Source organism: Acipenser ruthenus, chromosome 48 (genome assembly GCF_902713425.1).
Source record: "Acipenser ruthenus chromosome 48, fAciRut3.2 maternal haplotype, whole genome shotgun sequence".
In the NCBI taxonomy this organism is placed as follows: Eukaryota; Metazoa; Chordata; class Actinopteri; order Acipenseriformes; family Acipenseridae; genus Acipenser; species Acipenser ruthenus.
Genome location: NC_081236.1, coordinates 3,015,957 through 3,039,657, shown reverse-complemented (window position 1 = coordinate 3,039,657; position 23,701 = coordinate 3,015,957). Strand labels below are relative to the sequence as shown.

General features: G+C 36.3%; 1 protein-coding gene across 1 annotated transcript; it reads right to left on the bottom strand.

Moving 5' to 3' along the window:
- Positions 1-5,703: 5,703 nt before the first annotated feature.
- On the bottom strand, positions 5,704-21,168 carry LOC117967640 (membrane-spanning 4-domains subfamily A member 15-like). Its single transcript, XM_059014729.1, has 7 exons — positions 21,096-21,168; positions 16,189-16,355; positions 13,841-13,948; positions 10,559-10,615; positions 7,537-7,638; positions 6,397-6,504; positions 5,704-6,091 (listed from the first exon to the last, which is right to left on the bottom strand). Exons 2-7 carry the CDS (start codon positions 16,339-16,341, stop codon positions 6,065-6,067), a joined length of 555 nt encoding a protein of 184 aa, XP_058870712.1. The 5' UTR covers positions 16,342-16,355; positions 21,096-21,168; the 3' UTR covers positions 5,704-6,064.
- Positions 21,169-23,701: the final 2,533 nt, after the last annotated feature.

Here is a 23,701-nt window from a genome sequence, read left to right as displayed (position 1 = left end):
CCACTCTCATTCGGGCCTGTTCAGTGTAATTTGTTCCTCCATTTCTTAAAGGCGTATTCCACTAAAATCGTACATAAACTGTTTTTAAACCAAATACACACTTAAGTGAGATGTACTGCTTTTATTTCCAACTACTTCACGATGTTATGTTAGTAATAAAAAGCAATATATCTCACAATATATATTTATATTATATTTGAATATATATTTAATAACTTTAAGTTGTCTCCTCAAACATACTGCAATTATTCTCTCCAAACAAATACATAGTTATACTAAAGACAAGAAAACAGCTAAAATTCATAGGACCATAATAATAACAATTATCCTCCCACCCGATTTTAATAATCGCAGTACAACAATTTCCCAAATCTACTAATATACCACAGTTAATAAGATACTAAAGTGCCAATCCAATAAAATAATATATTTACAATTAGTGATCACAGATTTGTTTTGGTTTTAACCATACTTTTAGTTTATAAGTACAATCTTTAAATTCATGTTGACCTTTAATGTCGTCTGGCAAAGAATTCCAGAAAGTTACACCTTTAAGAGAAAATGCAGTTGATGCAAATTCTGTACGTCGTCTTGCCTCCATACAGTTACCTTAAACAGCTGTTCTGGTAATTCTGTTATTATAATCTGAACAAAGTTTTATAAATTCCATTATTGGGGGAGGGGCAAGATGATGTAGAGACTTAAAAACCAGAACTCCATAAGAATAATATATATAGGCTTGCTACTTTTCTATATTAATCGGTAAAAATAATCATTTAGAAATAATCTCTTGTTGGTGTAGTTTTTATACTTACTGTCTGTCCCATCTCCTTTCCTCCCTGAATGGCTAGGGGTCGCTGTCAATCATCTCAGTGGTCCGTTAGTACTGTAGTTTCACTGTCACTCTCATTTCACCCTGTTCTAGATCTCGTTGACTGAAGCAGCACTACAATGCTCTCATTCGCTTAAATGACTGTCAAACATCATGACCTGCACCGACTGTGCACTTTCATTTGCCAGCTACAGTGCCTGTCATTCAAAGCGCCTACTTTGAAATGAGCAGGTTAAGGTGTAGGTGGGCTTTTGCTATAGGTATACGGTGACAGTTACTAGTTTGATTTGAAAATGGGGTGCAAGAGGAAAACACTTGATGAATATTGTGCACAATACCGTAACAGACAGCTGAAATCTCCATGGCAGGACTAAGCGGGCCCGTCTGCCTTACCTTCCAGTGACTGAGTCTGGCTGTGCTGAAAACAAGTGCAAGTTAGTTCTGTTCAACTATCTAATGTTTTGTTATGTGCATATTATTTTTACTTGTAAATTTATGCCATAAATGTCTTTGTAACACACTTTTGTATGCTGTGTTTTCCATGGTTTATTTTAGACATTTTTTTTAATTTGTGTAGGATTTGCTATACAAGGTATAGCTCTGCTGTGACCAAATGTTATTTCAATTCGAATGTTGGTAACCATGGTTTTGTTGCACGTTGAATATGATTGATGAGTTTCACTAAATAAGACGTTTCTCAATGGCATAAAAAGTCTGTGTTTTTTTTAAAGCATAACGGTCGATTTCACCCATTCTCTGCTTAAATGGAAAAATAAAGATCGAAAATTCTTTCTAAAATAAATGTCGATATAAATCATCGATTTGGAAAAAAAATAAAAATCGAATAGTAGCAAGCCTATATATACAGTATACATATATATATATATATATATATATATATATATATATATATATATATATATATATATATGTAACAGGGTCAAGAATGCCCTGTTCAAATTTATTTTACATGTGTATGTTATTGTTTTTATAAAATTATATTAGTGATGTGATTAGTGCATGCTTTATGTTGTCTGGCACTTTTTGATAATTGATTTGTATCACGTTATGTTGGCTTCTCCACCCGCTTCTCTATGTTTGCCTTGTTGAGCACCTAAGCCATCCTGGGGTTTGTATGTCTGTGCAGGAGACAGGAGACAGACGTGTGAGAGAGACGGAAACGGACCAGTAAATGGAGCATCTCGACAATAAGTATTGGGCTGATGGTATGCCAGTGTTGAATAATGAGCGCGAACGGCCCGAGTGTTTTTAGCCTGCTTGGTAGTCGATTGGAATTTAAGAAGTGCACAGAATAGGCTATATTGCGATGCTGGTTTCTCTATCGCTCTGTGTGTGTGTTCCCTCCACTGCACGGACATTGTGTGTGTGTGTGTGTGTGTGTGTGTGTGTGTATTTGTACTTTTGTCCAGTGGTATTGTTTTTGTTATGACAGTTTTACTGTGTCTTTGAATGTGTATCTCCACTTTATTGCTGGGTAGCAGCGTTGTTGCATTTGCACTTTAATATATGACCTCATTAATGTGAACCTTGTTTAACTGCTTGAAATCTTGCTCCCTGTTTATAGGTGAATGGAATTATTACATCTTGCCTTCCTCAATGATCCTCCTGGGACGTGGACCTCATACTCTTAGTGTCCCATAACTATCAATTATTTGTGTGTTTCAGATTCTCATCTCTTCCTTACATCAAAGCTTCATATGAGCTGTTCTGTCCTCTGAGAGTCGAACCCGGTTGGTAACTGGTAGACAGTCCTGAGGCTCCGCCTATAACGACTCTCTGAGAAGTCACAGGACTGTATTTTCAGGGGCCTGGAGGCGGATAGGCCTAGCCTCAACTCCATAAGGAAGGCTCTCTCGGTTGGAGTCTGGTCCATCCTTTTCTCTCTCTCCTGTTCCAGAGGCCGGGCCTCCAATCCTAAATTGCAAAAACATTCCCTCCCTATCGCAACCCTGGCTCCTGCCCCATGAAATATATATGTATATATATATACAGTGCCTTGCATAAGTATTCACCTCCCTTGGACTTTTCCACATTTTGTAGTGTTACAACCTGAAATTAAAATTGATTTAATTGGGATTTTTACCATTTGATTTACACAACATACTTAACACTTTGAAGGTGCAAAATATTTTTTTTTGTGACACAAAAGTTAATTAAACAAAAAAAACATTTGTTGGTTGCACAAGTATTCGCCCCCTGAGTCAATACTTGGTAGAAGCACCTTTGGCAGCAATTACAGCTGTGAGTCTTTTTGGGTAAGTCTCTACCAGCTTTGCACATCTGGATCCTGCAATTTTTGCCCATTCTTCTTGGCAAAATTGCTCAAGCTCTGTCAAGTTGGATGGGTACCGTTGGTGAACAGCAATTTTCAAGTCTTGCGCCAGATTCTCAATCGGATTGAGGTCTGGGCTTTGACTGGGCCATTCTAAGACATTCAGGTTCTTGTTTTTAAACCACTCCAGTGTAGCTTTGGCTGTGTGTTTAGGGTCATTGTCCTGCTGGAATGTGAACCTCCACCCCAGTCCCAGGTCTCTTGCAGACTGAAACAGGTTTTCCTCTAGAATTTCCCTGTATTTGGCTCCATCCATCTTGCTCTCAATCCTGACCAGTTTCCCAGTCCCTGCCAATGAAAATCATCCCCATAACATGATGCTGCCACCACCATGCTTCACTGTGGGCATGGTGTTCTCAGGGTGATGAGCAGTGTTCGCTTTGCACCACACATAGCGTTTTGCGCTAAGGCCAAAAAGTTCAATTTTGGTCTCATCAGACCAGAGAACCTTTTTCCACATGTTTGTTGTGTCTCCCACATGCCTTTTGGCAAGATCCAAACGGGATTTGATATGTGGTTTTTTCCAGCAATGGCTTTCTTCTCGCAACTCTTCCATAAAGCCCAGCTTTGTGGAGCGTCCGGGTTATACTTGTCCCATGGACGGTTTCTCCCATCTCAGCTGTGGATCTCTCCAGCTCCTTCAGAGTTACCATTGGCCTCTTGGTTGCTTCTCTGACCAATGCCCTCCTTACCTGGTCACTGAGTTTTTGTGGACGGCCTTCTCTAGGCAGAGTCGCGGTTGTGCCATATTCTTTCCATTTTTTAATAATGGATTTAATGGTGCTCCGGGGGATGTTCAAAGTTTGGGATATTTTTTTATAACCCAACCCTGATTGGTGCTTCTTGTTTTGATAGCTCCTTGGTCTTCATGATGCTGTTTGTTTAGACATGCTCTCTAACAAACTCTGGGGACTTCCAGAAACAGGTGTATTTAATCTGAGATCATGTGACCCTTTAATTGCACACAGGTGGACTCCATTCAACTAATTATGTGACTTCTGAAGGCAATTGGTTGCACCAGAGCTTATCTATGGGTGTCACAGCAAAGGGGGTCAATACTTATGCAATCTAGACTTTTCAGTTTTTTATTTGTAAATAATTTTGAAAAATATGTAGTTTTTTTTCCCACTTCGACAGGACTATTTTGTGTAGATCAAAATCCTAATTAAATCCATTTTAATTCCAGGTTGTAACACTACAAAATGTGGAAAAGTCCAAGGGGGGTGAATACTTATGCAAGGCACTGTGTATATATATATATATATATATATATATATATATATATATATATATATATATATATATATATATATATATATATACACACACAGTATATATATATATATATATATATATATATATATATATATATATATTATATATATATACACAGTATATATATTGTGGGGCAGTGAGGGCTAATAAGTATGTCAGTCTGAGGCTGACAAGATCTATGTTCCCCTGTTAAGGTGAAAAACTTGTAGTTCATGTAGTTCACTTGTAGTGGCTGGGGAAACTACATTTCCCAGAAGACTTTAGGGCTGATGGTATTCAGCCAGAAAAGGGAAAATTGGGTAGATAGGGTGTTGATTGTCTGAGTGTTTGCAATTATCTGTGCTATATAAACTGTCCTTTTGTTCTTAGTGTAGGAAGGAGGTGGCAGGAGTGTTGAATGTGGAGAACGTAAGTGCTGAGTGATTAAAATAATTGATAAACTAGATTTAAGACAGGGAAACAGCTTAGCTGTCCTGTGTGAGTTAGGGACTTCAATACAGTGAAGTTAGTATCTTCAAGTGAAGATAGGCTTTTGGTTTGTTCTGTTTGTAAAAGGGTTTATAGTATTTTGGTTCAAATATTTACTTTGTTCCTTGTTTTATTTGGTGAGAATAAAAGTGCGCCAAGGCGCTGAACAATAACTCTGTCTGTGGGTGTTTGCTGTTCCTGCCGCTAGTCAGTCTTGACTGCCCGCCACGCTACCACAATATATATATATATATATATATATATATATATAATTATAATTTGTAATGGCATCAGCTGCCCATGTGTTTCAGATAAACTTCCCCTTACCTGGTTAGTTTGATATGTAGTTGTCCAAGTCTGTGCTGTCATCAAAATCACTCAAAGTTAACATGCAAATGAGGCCACACCTAGAGAGTTATGCTGACCACTGGCACTAATGCAGACAGTAAAGGATGGGGCAAAGCATGTCACCACAATTGCATTACAGGGCAAAGGCAATGTGCTCACCAAAATGAGGTGCATGCGCATTGTGCCCTAGTGTTAGAGCAGGGGTCCAATCACAGTACTGGAGGGCTATTCCACCCCGGGTTTAACAGGTAAAAAGATATAAATTACCTTTAGATACAAATAGAACTAGACTAAAAGTGTTTGCCTGGGATGGCATTCAAAAATTCAAAGAAGTTTTTATTTTTTATTTTTTCTTAAGCAAAGCAATATATCATAAAACACCAAAAGATAGCTCAATGCATCACTTCTGTATACCATGCTTCTTTTTCATTATTGTGATGAAAACATATTAAAATATAAAAACAATATCATAACTGAACATGTGAAACATTTCAACTTTTGACTTACACTTCAAAATACAAATGATCTTATTAAAATTATAAGCAAAAACAAACAAATGATCCAAAGCAAATTACCACATTTTCATTTTCATATCAATACAAATTCCCTGACAGTTTACACATGGGAGGATTTCATTGTTGTTTAACTTGTTCTGATAATAACACCTTGCAGAGATGAAGTCTTTCGCACTGGCTAAGCTTTGCTAGAGGAGGCGGAGGGACAGTTGTCTTCTTGACTGCATGCTTCTTATAGTTCGATTGAGCAAATCTGCACCCAGGTCACTGGATTCATGCCTGTTGAAAAGCAACCTCCGGCTGAAAAAGACAATGAAATGCACATTACTGAACTTAGAAGAGTTTCTCTCTCTGTCATTCTCATCTATAATCATACACAATCCCTGCTTTCTACTTTTCTCCCATAGGTGTGTAAATATTTTTAATTGCCCTTAATCCTAGCCAAACCCCAGGCTCTTACATAGAAATGAACAGCAGAGCCATATTATTAAGTTTGTTACATTACACTTAAAGAAAACACACAGCAGCATGATTATTCACCCATTGTTCAGGTAGTGTGAATAGCATGATGGTGCATGTTTATGTAGAATATGACACACATTTACCATGCCAGTGTAACTGCATTCAGATTTGCATCCGAAGGCTGATGTAGCGATAGCGATGCACATCTCCAAAATGTTCAGCACCAGAAGAACTGCCAGAAGGCCTACATGCTGTAAAACACAAATCAGTTCATTCAAAAGCCATTGTCTAGACAGCACATTATAACAAGAATGAAGCCTGTTATAGGATATATTGAATACTGGATGCTGGGGTCCATTATAAGATGGTGAATCCAGAGATCTGATGCAGGACTTTGTGGAGTAGTCCTCTCTCAACAATGATCTTAACTTTAAGCAATAGTTACAGATTTGACTGCATTCAAGGGGTGTTATGTCTGTACTATGCATCCTAGTATAGTAATATTATAGATAATATTAAATATTACATACAAAGCAGCTATAATAATACAATGGGATTTTAACTATAATAATTATCTATAACTATAAAATTCAAGTAAGTAGTGGGGTTCCAAAAAATATAGCATTACATATCATCACATGTTGCTACAACTGTTTAAATAACGTACCTGTCATTTTTATTTTCATTGTTAACATCCTGACAACTTTTTACACTTATAACTTTAAAGTCTGTTTCAAAGCTCTTTTCAAAATGTCTGCTCTAGTGCACTAGGGTTTGAGATCTGTCCTCTAAATCACTGCAGAAAGAGTGATAAAAACAAACACACATAAAAACAAGTGCTCTGGCTTTTCTGTTCTATACCACATCATGGATCGTTATTGCTTTGTTACCTCTGAACAACAATCCTTACTGTGCACTAGAGTGGCAGTTTTGAAAAGCGCTTTGAAGTTATAAGTGTAAACAGCTGTCAGGATGTTAGCAATGAAAAGAACATTTCCAGGTACGTTATTTAAACAGCTGTAGCAACATGTGGGGACGTGTGACGCTATATGTTTCGGAACCCCGCTACTTACTCTTTAAAATATGTAGAAATTATATAGAAAATAAACTGGTAAAAATCTGACAAAAACAGAAGTTCTGGTGCTGTATGTGAGGGAGTGACAGCGAAACAGTGAAAGAGAAGCACATGAATGAGACAAGAGTTGAAAAGGAGGTAATAAAAAGGAAAAAAATAAAACGATAAAAGAAAGAGGTTGAAGATTGCAGGCGGTGCAAACACTTACTTGGATTGTCAAAGTTCTTATGGACAGGTTTACTGAATAGAGAATAAATCCAACTCCAGCAAAAACAGAACTGACAATGTTCATTCCTAAACATGCCTTCACCTGTAAGTGATATAAAACAACAACATTACAAATACAAGTTTTATTCATAATCAGATCAATACATTCAGAACTAGGTCTACGTTACCTCTTATATGATCACATATTCACAAGTGATAAATTACAACAAGCACACTGAAAAAGAATCTACTTTTTTATTCTGACATGGGTTTGAACAATGATGTGAGAATGATATAACACAAGTTCTCATTGTACTTACCTAATACAGACATGCTCAAATTAGTTGGTACTCCTCCACAAAAAACGAAGAATGCACAATTCTCTGAAATAACTTGAAACTGACAAAAGTAATTGGCATCCACCATTGTTTATTCCATATTTAATAGAAATCATACTTTGCTTTTGATTTTTTATTCAACATAATATTGTAAATAATAAAACAAATGCAAATGGCATGGACAAAAATGATGGGACCGCTAGCCTAATATTTTGTTGCACAACCTTTAGAGGCAATCACTGCAATCAAACATTTTCTGTAGCTCTCAATGAGACTTCTGCACCTGTTAACAGGTAGTATGGCCCACTCTTCTGAGCAAACTCCTCCAGCTGTCTCAGGTTTGATGGGTGCCTTCTTCAGACTGCAAGTTTCAGCTCTTTCCATAGATGTTCGATAGGATTCAGATCAGGACTCATAGAAGGCCACTTCAGAATAGTCCAATGTTTTGTTCTTATCCATTCTTGGGTGCTTTTAGCTGAGTGTTTTGGGTCATTATCCTGTTGGAGGACCCATGACCTGCGACTGAGACAGAGCTTTCTGACACTGGGCAGTACGTTTCGCTCCAGAATGCCTTGATAGTCTTGAGATTTCATTGTGCCCTGCACAGATTCAAGGCACCCTGTGCCAGGCGCAGCAAAGCAGCCCCAAAACATAACCGAGCTTCCTCCATGTTTCACTGTAGGTATGGTGTTCTTTTCTTTGAAAGCTTCATTTTTTCGTCTGTGAACATAGAGCTGATGTGACTTGCCAAAAAGCTCCAGTTTTGACTCATCTGTCCAAAGGACATTCTCCCAGAAGGATTGTAGCTTGTCAATATGCATTTTAGCAAATTCCAGTCTTGCTTTTTTATGTTTTTCTTTCAAAAGTGGAGTCCTCCTGGGTCTTCTTCCATGGAGCCCACTTTCGCTCAAAAAGCGATGGATGGTGCGATCAGAAACTGACGTACCTTCACCTTGGAGTTCAGCTTGTATCTCTTTGGTAGTTATCCTTGGTTCTTTTTCTACCATTCGCACTCTCCTTCTGTTCAATCTGGGGTCGATTTTCCTCTTCTGGCCGCGCCCAGGGAGGTTGGCTACAGTTCCATGGACCTTAAACTTCTTAATAATATTTGCAACTGTTGTCACAGGAACAAGTTGCTTGGAGATGGTCTTGTAGTCTTTACCTTTACCATGCTTGTCTATTATTTTCTTTCTGATCTCCTCAGACAACTCTCTCCTTTGCTTTCTCTGGTCCATGTTCAGTGTGGTGCACACAATGATACCAAACAGCACAGTGACTACTTTTCTCCATTTAAATAGGATGAATGACTGATTACAAGATTGGAGACATGTGTGATACTAATTAAAGAAACTAATTAGTTTGAAATATCACTATAATCCAATTATTTATTATCTTTTCTAAGGGGTACCAACAAATGTGTCCAGACCATTTTAGAATATCTTTGTAGAATAAGCAATAATTCATCTCTTTTCATAGCTTCTTTGCTTTATTCTATGACATACCAAAGGCATGCAAGTATACATGATACAATAGCTTTTAATTTCATCACTGAATGAAGCATTATTTCAATGAGCTGTAAGGGTACCAACAAATTTGAGCACGTCTGTAGTGGCCATCCAGGTTACCAAGTGGAACTGGCTCGTTCTACTGGTCTCAGAGGATGGTTACATGTCATTATTTGTTAAATGTTTCCATTATTACTAATTGCATGTGTGCTGTTAATGTGTTTCATGTGGTTAATTAACCCTCATCAGCAATGAGATCAGCAGTATCTATAGCAATTCACTGGAATTTGAATACAACTCTTTGTCAAACTTGTACAGCTTTAAGTAAAATAACATTTTTCTGGTAAAAGATCTATAATTCTTTATACCAAATCAATTACTTTGTCAAAGAAAGGTCATAGCTACTATAATTATAGTAAGACAAGTACGATTACTTAGTCAGCCAAGTCTCCAAAATCTAGAAAAGTATAGTAAGATAATGGTATGATGACATCACAATTCTAGAAGAACGCTCCATTCTGGACGCCAGAATTCATTGGCTATTGTTACAGGTATCTTTTCTCCTTTTTAACTATTTGCATACATGTACCCTTTCATTTTTATTAAGGTGCCAATGCAGACTTCCTAAAGTTGTAAGAAACACTTCACCTCGACTGACACACTGTACAATGACATGTGAAAGTTATGCGGACAGCTGCACATATGAGTGTTTACAAAGATGACAGTGTGCTGTCCAAGTGCTGGCAAGTTAAGCAGAGGTATGTATGAACAGTAATGAACAGTTTGAATTTGAGATCTGTCTTTCTAATATCTATCAGCTATGTAATTTATGGTGGACACAGACATGGATTATTGCCTTCAAATACAGATGGAGCAATGTTTGTTAGAATATCTGGATATTTGTCCCATCACTAACAAAAATATTATTATTCCTTACCACTGTTTTCATGTCACACTACTAAAGTCTCTTCTCGTCCATCTTATTTGCGACAGTAACGATGGCTATGCTTTCACTGAAATGTCGAAGATAATAAACGGTTCTGCATATATAAAATTCGACAAATGCTGTGTACATTCAGAAAAAAAATGGGTTTCCATTAAAACCCATTTCTAGTTCAGTTACACAAAAAGTGAGAGTTACAGATTGCAGGTATTTCTATTTGTATATCAATTTACTGACCAGATCTCTTCTGTAGGTATTCTCAGCTGCAACAGCCAGGGATCCAGAGATAATATACTGTATGAGATACAAGATTTCCATTGTAAGCCATGAATATAAATAACAACTGAGACCTTTAAAAAGATGTGCAGGTTTGCAAATACTCAGTGCGAGATTAATAATGACCCAAATTAGCAGAACAAGCCAGTAGCTGACTACAGCATTGGGAAGAGCCCACACCCAGTATATTATTTATAGATTTGAACTTTACTCCAAAATGTTTAATACCAGGTTATTTGCAATGGAGGATGGTGGTTGGTTTGGTCAACAAAGAATAATAAAATCACACAATTCAAGATGTTCTGTTATACAGCCAATTAGTCATTTACTGACAGTTATTAAAAAAAAAAACAAATCTAAGCCCTTTGCGGTCCTATGTCGGACCTGGTCCGACATTGCAATTATTCCTATCCGGTCCAATGTCGGACCCTGTCTGACATCATCAAAAAGACGCAAAAAATGGGTTTCTAGTCGTTTTTTCTACGGAAAATGTCGAAAAAAACATTCAATGGCCGAGTGGGAGTGGGAGTGACAGGAGCCGAGACAAGCTGAAAAAAATAAAAAGGGCATATCTCATGAATAGTCGTACTTGCCCCTGGCATCAGATAACGGTGGCTAAATCCACGCAACTGCATTCAGCGTGGATTTATTAACAAACAAACAAAACAAAAGATTTAAACAAAAACAACAAAACAGAAACCAAAGTGCACGAGGGCCAAACGAATAAACAAACAAACAAGTAAGTGTCATGCTGGATACTCCAGCACGTTTTAGCAATTGTTTTTAACTTTCCTTCTTTCTCTCCGCTCCCCGTACTCTCCTCTCTACACTCAACCCCTGCAGAACGGACAGCTGCCGCTTCTTATACTCTGGCCGAGGGGTTAACTAGTTGTTAATTATCTTATTACCCCTCGGCCAGAGTCTGCACGCGTTTGGTAAGGATGCATGACTGTCAGCTACTTAAATAATCAGTAGCTGATCAGCCATGCATCCTCACGGGGTTTTTAAATATAATAATAAAAGACGCAGCGCTTTTATCCGCGCCGCAAAAAATAATACAAATAATAATAGGGGCGGGACACTCCGCCACAGGCATTCAGAACAGAAAATAGGAGGCACTTTTTTACAGAGAATTGTGAGGGTCTGGAACCAACTCCCCAGTAATGTTGTTGAAGCTGACACCCTGGGATCCTTCAAGAAGCTGCTTGATGAGATTCTGGGATCAATAAACTACTAACAACCAAACAAGCAAGATGGGCTGAATGACCTCCTCTCGTTTATAAACTTTCTTATGTTCTTATTTAAAACATTTGTTTAATAAAAACATCAACAGGCACTATCACTTAAATAAACACTTAATATTGTAGTGAAATACCTTTTGAAAAGTATCAGATGGTGCCATTTATAGAGAGAAACATGTTTGTAGTTCAAATCTATGTAAGGATAGCAATGATAATGCTCAGCAACAGGTCTGCTAATAAGGTCTGCTCAGCAAACCACTGTACTCTGAACAGGAAACCAGTCTTAGATGAACAGACGCTGACAGAAATAGGTTGCTAAGGCAACTACAGTTTAAGCCTTGTGGTTGGGACATTTCCAGATCTAGAAGAACACATTTAGCAGAAAAGAGAAGCAAGTGGCTTGCCAGACTACTGCTGTCAGCTAGAATTAGGAAGACAGCAAACGAGTTAAAACTTACGTAGGCTCTGGGATAGCTGGGTATAAATACCAGCAGAGCAGATGTCTGTTTGAGACGCATCTCAAGTCCATCCTGTTCACTTGGAAGGTGTGTGCCAGTGCCCCCCAAGGGAAAGGCCAAACTGATCAATACCCGACTTCTTTAATGGCTAGTTGCTAATGATAATGTTACTAATATGTGTGCCACCATAAAGGGAACTATGTTAAAGTCTTAATCATCGTTTGGACTTGAAACGTAAGTTATAAAATACGATTCCCTACAATATACACTCTCTCCAATTTAACCTCAAATAGATCCAGAAGTATAGATTTAATTCAAATGGCTGAGATTGAATTATATACACTAAAGTAGTTAGAAAAATAAATACAGCATGGCATAACTCTCAGTCCAAATAGACAAGAGACCATCTGGGTCAAATCCACAGAGCCTACTCCTCGCCTCGCCTCGCTTCAGCCTCTTCCCTCCCCTCTTTACCCTGGAGTGATTGGGCCAAGCCAGTTTAAATAAGACAACCACTAAGACAATTGTGAACTATCAAACAGATCAGTGAGTCAATTAGGATCAACACTGCAGTGCAGCCCCTTTACCCTCCAGTGCAACAGTATCTTACCAACTAAAGAAACCAACACTAAAATGTCAATATGAACGTGTAAACATTACCAAAATGAATTAACTAGTGACATTATAAAACATAAAGTGAACACACATGTATTTATTAAAAACACCACATACCACAGCAGGAGCCTTTCCACACGTGTTAACTCTGGAATTATTTGTTGATTTTTTTTTAATAATTATGAATGTGATATTTGTGAAACTGTTCTAGGCTGTTGTTGAAGAAGCCAAGTAGAACAGAACAGAATATTTGCTACTTCTGCATAACTGATTAAGTCCTTGGCCTATATTTTCCACTGTGGCTAAAATGCAAACTGCCAGTGCCATAGTAAATGAGTTATGTGAGCTATTTGACACAGTGGAAAACCAGGTCACATGATTAGACAAGTTTATCTGCATTATATTGACATTTTTGTTGTACATTTTGGTTAAAGTAGAAAAATACCACTAACTGGGTTTCCATCTTTAAGGTTTAAAAAAACCTATCTCAATGGAAAATGTTTGTCTATTTTTATGGAATCACTGTTACTTGCTAAATGTGTGTGCACAAATGTTCTTCATCAGCTCCCCTAAAAACAGGCTGCATGAAAGACAAACAATATATTTAGCAAGGTAAGATCCTGCAGAGCGCCATGCATGAGACAGTTACCCTTGAGAATCTTCTGAAGATGCAGGATGTGAGCTTTCATTTCTGGAACGGTAACCCAAATATTCTGTGCCTACCTCAAGTAAATTGACAGCAATCTTCTAGCAATGTACAGAGTGGCCTATTGGGTCTCCACTGGAACCTGATCCTGGATGAAAGGGCTATTTTATCTCTCTGCCTGTTTGGAGCATACTGTGTGACATTTGAATTGGACATTTCAAATTGTGATGAAAATCTTGGGTAAAATCCATGAAGAAAAGAATGTATTACTTATTTTCCTTACCCATACACCAGTCCAGAAAGGTAATCCAATGTCTCCTGCAAACATGTACACATTCACCAGGACAGGACCAAACAGCAGACTCACAATCCCAATTATTATTTGCACAACCTTACAAAACAAAAGCAGATTTCAGGATAAGAAAACTCATGAATTTTAACATTTCACACATTTTGCGAATAAATAAAACATTTCATTGGTATTACACATTGTTGTATAAATCGTAGAGCTAAACAAATAATTCAGATGTTGATTTCGATTGTATTGGAGCTGTAGGATGTAGGATCTATACTCTAGGGTCCACTCAGACTATGAAAAGCACTTGTTTCCAAGATTTTACAGACTCAGCTAGAATTGTGTTGGTAAGTCTGCCCTGTTTCTGTGTCCTTGCAACTTGAGAGTAAAGGACATTTCACACCAAGTGTCAAAGCGTCAGCTTTTGGCAAATGCTTTAAAATCGTTGGACTGCAAAGAGAAGGTAAATCTGTGAAGCACAAGAGATCAGGAAGGAGGCAGCGATGAAGACATGTTATTGTTATATGTGGGACAGTGGTGTCGTAAAAGATGTTGTCTTTGTGGATTTGGGGTTTATAACATTGAACATGCTCGGTGAATAGCATGGGCCTGTGCAGGAGCTGGATCTGGACAGTGATATGTTTATTTTTCAACATTCTTCAGAATGAGCAGAGACAGGTTTGCTGAGCGACATGGTTGGTCCAAACATTAAAAAAAAGAAGAAATACCAACTATTGAGAGTCTGTCAGTCCAGACAGTGTCTGTCCGTCTGCTTGAGGAGAGTACTATACATATACATATTTACATCATTGACTGCACATTAGTGTTCTGTAGCGCCCCCTAATAGAATACAAGTCTACTTACAGTGTAACCACATCTTTTATTAAAGATACAATGTTCCACTATCATTATTAAATATATGTACTGAAATTAAATACAACATTTTGAATTTGTTGTTTCTTAACTTTGATAGTACATGTTAATTTAATGCAAGCTCTGGATTCCATTTAATAAACTTTTTTTTTTTTTTTAAATCAATGCAAACCAGTATATTTGCATGAAAAACAAGCATTGACCCTAAACGGGCTCAGCGTGTTCTGATTGCCAGTCTGTGCTCCATGTGAGTGCAAGGCAGAGCTGTCTACTGACTGGGAACTGTGGCTGTTGCGCCACAACAACTGCTTCAAGCCATAGCCAATATGTTTAATTAACTACACTACTGTAACAAATGCACCATCACACTAAAATGTAGTGTTTCCATCATATATATGCATTTGTATAGATAAAGATGATTTATTCAGAGGGGAGTGGGGGTCTAAAGCTAAATACCATAAGCCACTGTTTGAAACCCTGTTTACCAGATTAAAACGGTTTTACATGATTTAAAACCTCAGTGTTGATCTCACCCCAGTCTTCTTTTCTCTCTATATCTTTATCATTTTTGAAATTTTGAAAACTGCTCAGTTGGACATTCATCACTTCTAATGGTGTCCGTGATGCTGTTCATTGCCGTGATGATGATGTGAGGGGTAGCATGCTGGACTGTGATTGGTTAGAGAAATACATTTACAGATCTGTTTTGTACAATGTTGAATGAATGCCATGTGGCCAGTGTGAAAGCCTCCATGACATCCTAATGAAGGAGTGTTGCGCCGGACGCTGATGTTTTGACGTGACGCGCTTGGGGTGAAATGGGCATCTGGGAATTGGATTTTTAAAAGTAGAATTGGCTGCATTTTAGAATATAATTATTTTATCCTCGCGTTATTCATGATCTTTGAATTCCAATTAAAGCTTTTGTATTATAACATTGAAGCTGACATTGAAAGGCTCAAGATTCATAGCTCTTGAAGACCTGAGACACAGACTGGGGCACATTGTGTCATCAATAATCAAATCAGTTTCACCTTCATCTCCTGTGCTTGACTTACCTGCTGCCAACTGGATTGCTGTGCACTGTTTGAGTTACTGAACAGCTGTTAACAAGGGTTTGATCTATATTTTTTTACATATACAGTATAGTATTCAAGTACTGCATCTTATAAAACTTTTGAACATGTGTTATTTAGGTGAATAAAAAAATAACAAAAATAAAAACATGTCTAAAGAGACTTTTTTCATTCAACTGGAAGGAATTCACTGAGATGAGAACATTACATTTTCTGTACTACATATGCAGTTTAAACATTTCAATATATTGCTTTCCTGCTGGTCAACCCGTGGAAGAAACACTTTACATCGCATACCATATACAGTACTACAGTATTTCTGCCAGTACTGTGCTCTCTAAGCTTAAGAAATCGCTGCACACCATGTGTATATAATTGCTGACTTACCCCCAAAGCTTTGGGCTGTCCTCGTAGAAATGTCTGCATCGGCCCTGGCAGCTGGCTTGCCACTGTTCCTGGTGCAGCCTGGCCAGCACTGCTCAGGGGGTACTTGTGAGTGACGATAACAAACCCTCCAGCTGTTGTTACATGTGAAGCCATGGCGCTTGCCTGGTCTGGTAGCGGCACATTAAAAGAAAAGAAACACAAATTGAGTTATATTAAATTTTTGGTAATATTTGATGTATGACCTATGACATGTGACTTCAATTTTTAAAAGAGCAATAACGTGGGCAATAATGTTGAGAAATGGGACACAGCAAAGGTAATGTGATGCGTTTCTTATAAACTTTGCAGAGTGTTTTAAGAACATAAGAAGAACATAAGAAATTTTACAAACGAGAGGATGCCATTCGGCCCATCTTGCTTATTTGGTTGTTAGTAGATTATTGATCCCAGAATCTCATCAAGCAGCTTCTTGAAGGATCCCAGGGTGTCAGCTTCAACAACATTACTGGGGAGTTGGTTCCAGACCCTTACAATTCTCTGTGTAAAAAAGTGCCTCCTATTTTCTGTTCTGAATGCCCCTTTATCTAACCTCCATTTGTGACCCCTAGTCCTTGTTTCTTTTTTTAGGTTGTTAAAGTCCCTTGGGTCGACATTGTCTATACCTTTTAGAATTTTGAATGCTTGAATCAGATCACCACATAGTCTTCTTTGTTCAAGACTGAATAGATTCAAATCTTTTAGCCTGTCTGCATACAACATGCTTTTTAAACCAGGGATAATTCTGGTTGCTCTTCTTTGCACTCTTTCTAGAGCAGCAATATCCTTTTTGTAACGAGGTGACCAGAATTGAACACAATATTCTAGATGAGGTCTTACTAATGCATTGTAAAGTTTTAACATTACTTGATTTAAATTCAACACATTTCACAATATATCCAAGCATCTTTGTTGGTGTTTTTTTATAGCTTCCCCACATTGTCTAGATGAAGACATTTCTGAGTCAACATAAACTCCTAGGTTTTTCATAGATTCCTTATTCAATTTCAGTATCTCCCATATGATATTTATAATGCACATTTTTATTGCCTGCGTGCAGTACATTACACTGTTCTCTATTAAATGTAATTTGCCATGTGTCTGCCCAGTTTTGTAACACTATAAGTCATATTTATGCAGAGATTAAACAAAGAATATAAACAAGAAATATACACACTCCTGCTACTTATATCAAAAGATCAGCTGAAGTCATCAAGGCTTTTCTCTTGTGGTTTTGTTGTCTATGCCTCGTAGCTTGTTACAGGTGTAGATTTTGGCTCCTGGTTTACCTGGGCAGTTGGCTCCAGGAGGTGCGGTACAGTGCAGATCAAAGAACAGTAACTAAATAATAAACACTCTCTAAAGTTTGCACTATTTTACCTACACAGTTTGTACAGTTAGTCCCACTTATGTACATTATTATTATTATTATTATTATTATTATTATTATTATTATTATTATTATTATTATTATTTATTTCTAAGCAGACGCCCTTATCCAGGGCGACTTACAATCGTAAGCAAATACATTTCAAGTGTTACAGTACAAGTAATAATACAATAAGAGCAAGATAAACACAATGACTTTTGTTCAAGCAAGTATAAGTGTGACAAAATACAATTCAATAATACAGCAGATAACAGTGATAGTTACATCAGTTTATGATTAACTACAAAATACTACAGATTAAACACTTGGTAACCTTTAAGTTTTCATCAGGTGTACACAGCATGCTATTTGCTGATGATATCCGTGGGTGTTTATGTACAACAGATGTCTGCCTGGTGCAGAATGTGAGAACCTGGTCAAAATGTGATAATAACCTTTTTCTCGTCCGGCGCAACAGTGGCTGCTTGCTAGAGAATTATAATCTGTGTTTGGCGCGTGTATTTCTAAAGTGGTACAAAACTCATATTTGAGTGTCTCAAACAAACCTTTTTTTGATGTGTACTTGACTTGAAGTCATTTTAATTGTCAATTATATTTTATTACTTTCATGGGGTTCTAGTCCTACATGTGCATTTTATTAATATTGAAAAATACTGTATATGTGTCAAAAACGATTGTATTCTTGTAGGCCTAGTTAACACAAGAATCTTTTTTTGGCAATACAAATAAATTGCAATAATTGAAATGTGTTGAGATTCGTGGTCCGATTTCAAGTTAATTATTTGAAGGTGTGGAATAATTTGAATATACATACATAATTTCACTTTAAAAACTGTTTTTTTTTAAAAATAATTTAAACATTTTGCATACATCCAAAAAAAATGAAAACTTTGTCAAATAATTAACTTTAATCATGTATCACTAATTGAAAATACAATTCACTGTTCAATGGCAGAAAAAGGGCGGTTTCATTTACTGTATTTCCTCAGTTTGCACGTACATGCAAAATTCATCCAAATAAATACAATAAAAAATAGTTTCATTTGTGTACACTGCAGTTATACAATTATTATTACATGTATTAAGTGAGTTTAAGTTAGTTTATTAATGTTATTATAGTTTTTAAGCTTGTTATTATAGTTTATTAACATACACTTGTCTATTGCTTTTATTTTATTTATTCTGTTCATCTCATATGTTGATGCACGTGTATCATGACATAAGTAATAAATACATGTAATAAATACATTTGTATTTATTGATTCATATTGTGATTGGCATATTGTGTACGGTGGTCAACTCTGAGCTAAGAGAACACTTTGCCTGCTTCCTGAGGGATGTCCTCTTAGCCAGACTACTATATTATTATTATTATTATTATTATTATTATTATTAATCACAAGAAGGGATGCAGGGAAGTTTAGATCGATTCAAATGTCTGTATTAATATCTGTACTAAAGTAATGTATTAAGATTAAAGTAATGTATTAAAATATTTTAATATTGCTAGATGTATTAAAAATAAATAATAATAATAATAATAATAATAATAATAATCATCACAAGAAGGGATGCAGGGAAGTTTAGATCGATTCAAATGTCTGTATTAATATCTGTACTAAAGTAATGTATTAAGATTAAAGTAATGTATTAAAATATTTTAATATTGCTAGATGTATTAAAAATAAATAATAATAATAATAATAATAATAATAATAATAATCATCACAAGAAGGGATGCAGGGAAGTTTAGATCGATTCAAATGTCTGTATTAATATCTGTACTAAAGTAATGTATTAAGATTTAAGTAATGTATTAAAATATTTTAATATTGCTAGATGTATTAAAAATAAATAAATAATAATAATAATAATAATAATAATAATAATAATAATAATAATAATAATAATAATAATAATAATAAATATCACAAGAAGGGATGCAGGGAAGTTTAGATCGATTCAAATGTCTGTATTAATATCTGTACTAAAGTAATGTATTAAGATTAAAGTAATGTATTAAAATATTAATATTGCTAGATGTATTAAAAATAAATAAATAATAATAATAATAATAATAATAATAATAATAATAATAATAATTAAAGAGAACTAAGGCTCAAGCTTCATAAAAAATAAATAATACATTAATATTATTTACATAAATGTACCCAAATATGTGTAACAGCATTTCACTTCAGTTCAGGTACCTCCTACATAAACACGAACATGGTTTGTGAATTTTTTTTTTTTTATCTACCTCCTAAATAAAATGTAAAACATGTAAAAGAATAATAGTACCGGTGATTTTTTATTTTATAATTAGGAGTTGAATGAATGTTGTGAAGGTGCTAACATTTATCAGCGAAAGTAAAATGTAAAAAAAGGGTTTTAGTAATTAAAAATATCTAGTAGTCTACGTGTCTTAGTGGTGATCATGCTGTTTGTTCAGTAACTTGTTTACAGTGTGTACATGAAGTGTATTCAAAGTAATCAGTCTGCAGTCTGCATTTCTACAGCTTGTCATTCAAAGCAGAGACTAGTTGTTATTCTTGTTGGGATTACTGTGTTGCTGCTGATGTTGACAGACAGCATTCAGAGGGTGTGTACAGAAAGGAGATTTTCTTTCATCAAGCAGAACAAAACGTCAAGTACATAAAAGTAAATACTGTATTTAGGTATTTTTCAGGTTAAAGGAAATCGATCCAATCTTTAATATACAGATACACCTGTTATATGTCTGAAGAGACTCAGAGCTGGTGGGGCAATGTCCCTCCTGCCTCTGCGGCTCCCGATGGACTGGTAAATGTACGTGTTACTGGATAATTTATAGATTTACTGATTTTACAAATTAACTGTAACACAAAACTTAAGTGGTGCTGCATCGATGATTTCACAGTGGTCAATTAGCAACTTCTCTCAAACAAAAGCCCTTCTCATAATAACCAACCAGAGAAGAGAAGACTGAGAAAATAAGAACCTGGCTATTTCGAGCAAATGCAGTGTGTTTGTGTGTGTGTGTGTGTGTGTGTGTGTGTGTGTGTTTGTGTGTGTGTGTGTGTGTGTGTATAAACAGGCTAGTGATAAAGCAAGTGAGAATATTTTTACATTATGAACACCTATAACAACCTACTGAGAATCTATCAGCGGGATAAATTCAGGTTGATGTTTCTACAGATCAAACAGGCATTCATTATAGTGTTTCTTTGATTGTGTACATTATTACATAATATGGCAATCATCGCGATAATATATAATTGCAGTATTTTGTATTATGAACCACTTTTAGCGTGAGATTATAGAAATATTGATCATCATCCTAACAGTCGCTACCATTGTATGTGGAATTGTCTGTGACTAAACTGTTAACTTGTGTAAAGCATTTATTTTATATATATATATATATATATATATATATATATATATATATATATATATATATATATATATATATATGAGAAAATCCAGGATCATTAATTACCTGTGTGTCTTCCAGGCTGATTCACCCCTGATGAGATACCAGAGTAGATATCCTGACTTGATGTCCGCAGCCCAGTGTATATGTGTTCCATCTCCATAGCTAGTCCTCTAATGAAGAGAGAAAGAGCTGCAGATGTTCCTATTCACACATCCACACACTTTGACCACCCTGTGCAGGCTTGTTTTAAGATGTTTCCAGACCACCTCAGGAAGTGGTTTGAAGCTGAAAATACAGCTGTAAGGGCAGCGTGCATTGAAGCGCTACTGTGGTCTGGACATGTATTTGTGGTCTTTATTTCTTCTGTAGAAATAATAAGCATGGCCGGATGTAAATTTAAAATGAGATCCATCAGTAACATGAAAAGTAGATCACTGTGACCTACTTTACCCTGACATGTTATTAGGACCTGCACTCTGTATCGAGTTGAAAAAACATTTGCAGTAATCACAGCCTTGGCATGACGTGACATAGACTCAAGAAGCTGGAGTGATGAATGCATCATTTATCATTGAGATCTGGGGATTGTGGTGGCCATGAAAGATGCCTGAAGTCTCTGTCATGCTCCTGCCCCTGCTTCTGGCACGGTGCATGGGTGCATTATCATCTGCATCAGGGTACAAGTGCAGCATTGTTAGGTACACTTGATCTGCAGCAGTGCTTAAGTAACCTACAGCATTTCTTCAGTAATCAATGGATCCAGTATATACCAGGAGAACATTCCCTACATCATGGCGATGCCAGATCCAATGGGGCAGACAGCTGCTGATAAAGTGGACAGAAAGGGTAAATCCACTCTATGTACATGTAAAAATGTGCCTTTGACATACAGGCAGCAAGCTGTGTGCCTCCATTTAATCCCAGATTCAAAAAGGAAACAAAAAGCTGTTGTATGATGGTGAAAAACACACTTTTGAACTTTGAAACTGAACTAGTTTGGACTGATTATAATATGTTCATGATTGTATTAACAAGTCATTAAAGGGAAGAAAAACTATATATATATATAATTTGTTTTAATTGACTTGGTTCAGTCAAGGTGAAAGTGGTGCAGGTGCTACAGATATGATCAATATTTCGATTCTTGTGGAAGATATTTTAATGAGAAGCTATTTAACTCATTTTAAGCTGCTTATATAGACTGTATATAATATATGTTGTGTTTCTCGTGTGCTTGTAAAATCTACAATGATATATTTGTATTAAACGTATTAGCTCCAGACCCATCTCCACTGCTCCCATTGCCAGTGTGCAGCTGAACTGTAGAAGGAATGAAAAGATGAACTGTTTAAATGCAGCACTTTAGATAAATGCTGGTTATATCAAGTGATGAGAACATACATACCAGTGAGATGTCTGTTATTATAGCAATCTATAGTTTAAATCAGTGCATTTATACACATGGATACATTCTACACATTATACTGTTTCTAATGACTAAATAACAAATATAAATTAATTAAAAGATTAAACAATATTTGTGCAGCAATGTTAAACAATAATCTTTTATTAATATGCTGTCATCTTGTTTAGTTTGGGTGAGAGCAGAATACAATGCAATGCAAGTGCTGCTAGGTTTGCACATTTATCCAAATGTGTCCCATTGAGTTGTACCTGCAGATTTCTGAAGAGTATTAACATTTTATAATACAAGCTAAGGTCATGTTATAGTATTTAAACATGTTTTTAATGGGATGGAGGCAAATATGATCAAAACACATAGACACCTGCACAAAAAATAATATATAATAACGGAACAGAGAATACAAAACCGAAATGCTGGGAGCCTTACATATTGTTCACACCATTCTGCCTTCTGTTAACCACAACATGGACCCAAATCAGTCCTTTCTCTCTCTGTTATCAGTGCTGGATATCGCACTGAACTGGGACCACAAAATCCATTTAAACAAACTTTAGCTGTGTTAAGAAAAAATCACCTTTAAATGAATGCACCTTTTAGTTCATCTAGTAAATTATGCAAGTAAGCAAGCAAAGTAAACAGATAAACAATCAAGACTTGGACCCAAGGAAACATTTTAGTAATTACATCTATGTGTAATCAAAGAAAATCCTAGCATCCATAAACACCCTTTTTATATCTTTGTATGTCTAATTGGGAAAAGTAGGCACTGTATGTTCATGCATATACAAATAGGTTATGCATGAATAAACTGAAATGAAAGTGAAGTACAGCTACTACTTGTTATTTTAAATATTTTATTTTGTCTTTCACCAAGATATGAACTGACACACACGAGAGACAGAAAGTTGGAGTTCTTAACACAACTTGGATGCCCTATTTATTCTTTACCACAAGGTGGCACTGTGGTACTGCTTCTACCAACGATGGTATTATCAGGTTACTTGGTCACCTTTGGTGCACATGCAAGTGTCAGAAATAATCATCCAAAACAGAAGGTACAAAGGAAAAGGAGAAAACAAAACACTTTTAACAAACTACAAAATAAAGGTGCTGCACTCTGCAGTGTTACCCCGACTGTCGCTATCCGCACGGCCCGGGTCTCCGTCCTACGCTCACCCGTTCCCTCACCCTGCTAAGCGGATACTTTCCGGGGTCTGTCCAAGTTTTTCCCTGCTACTAAAAA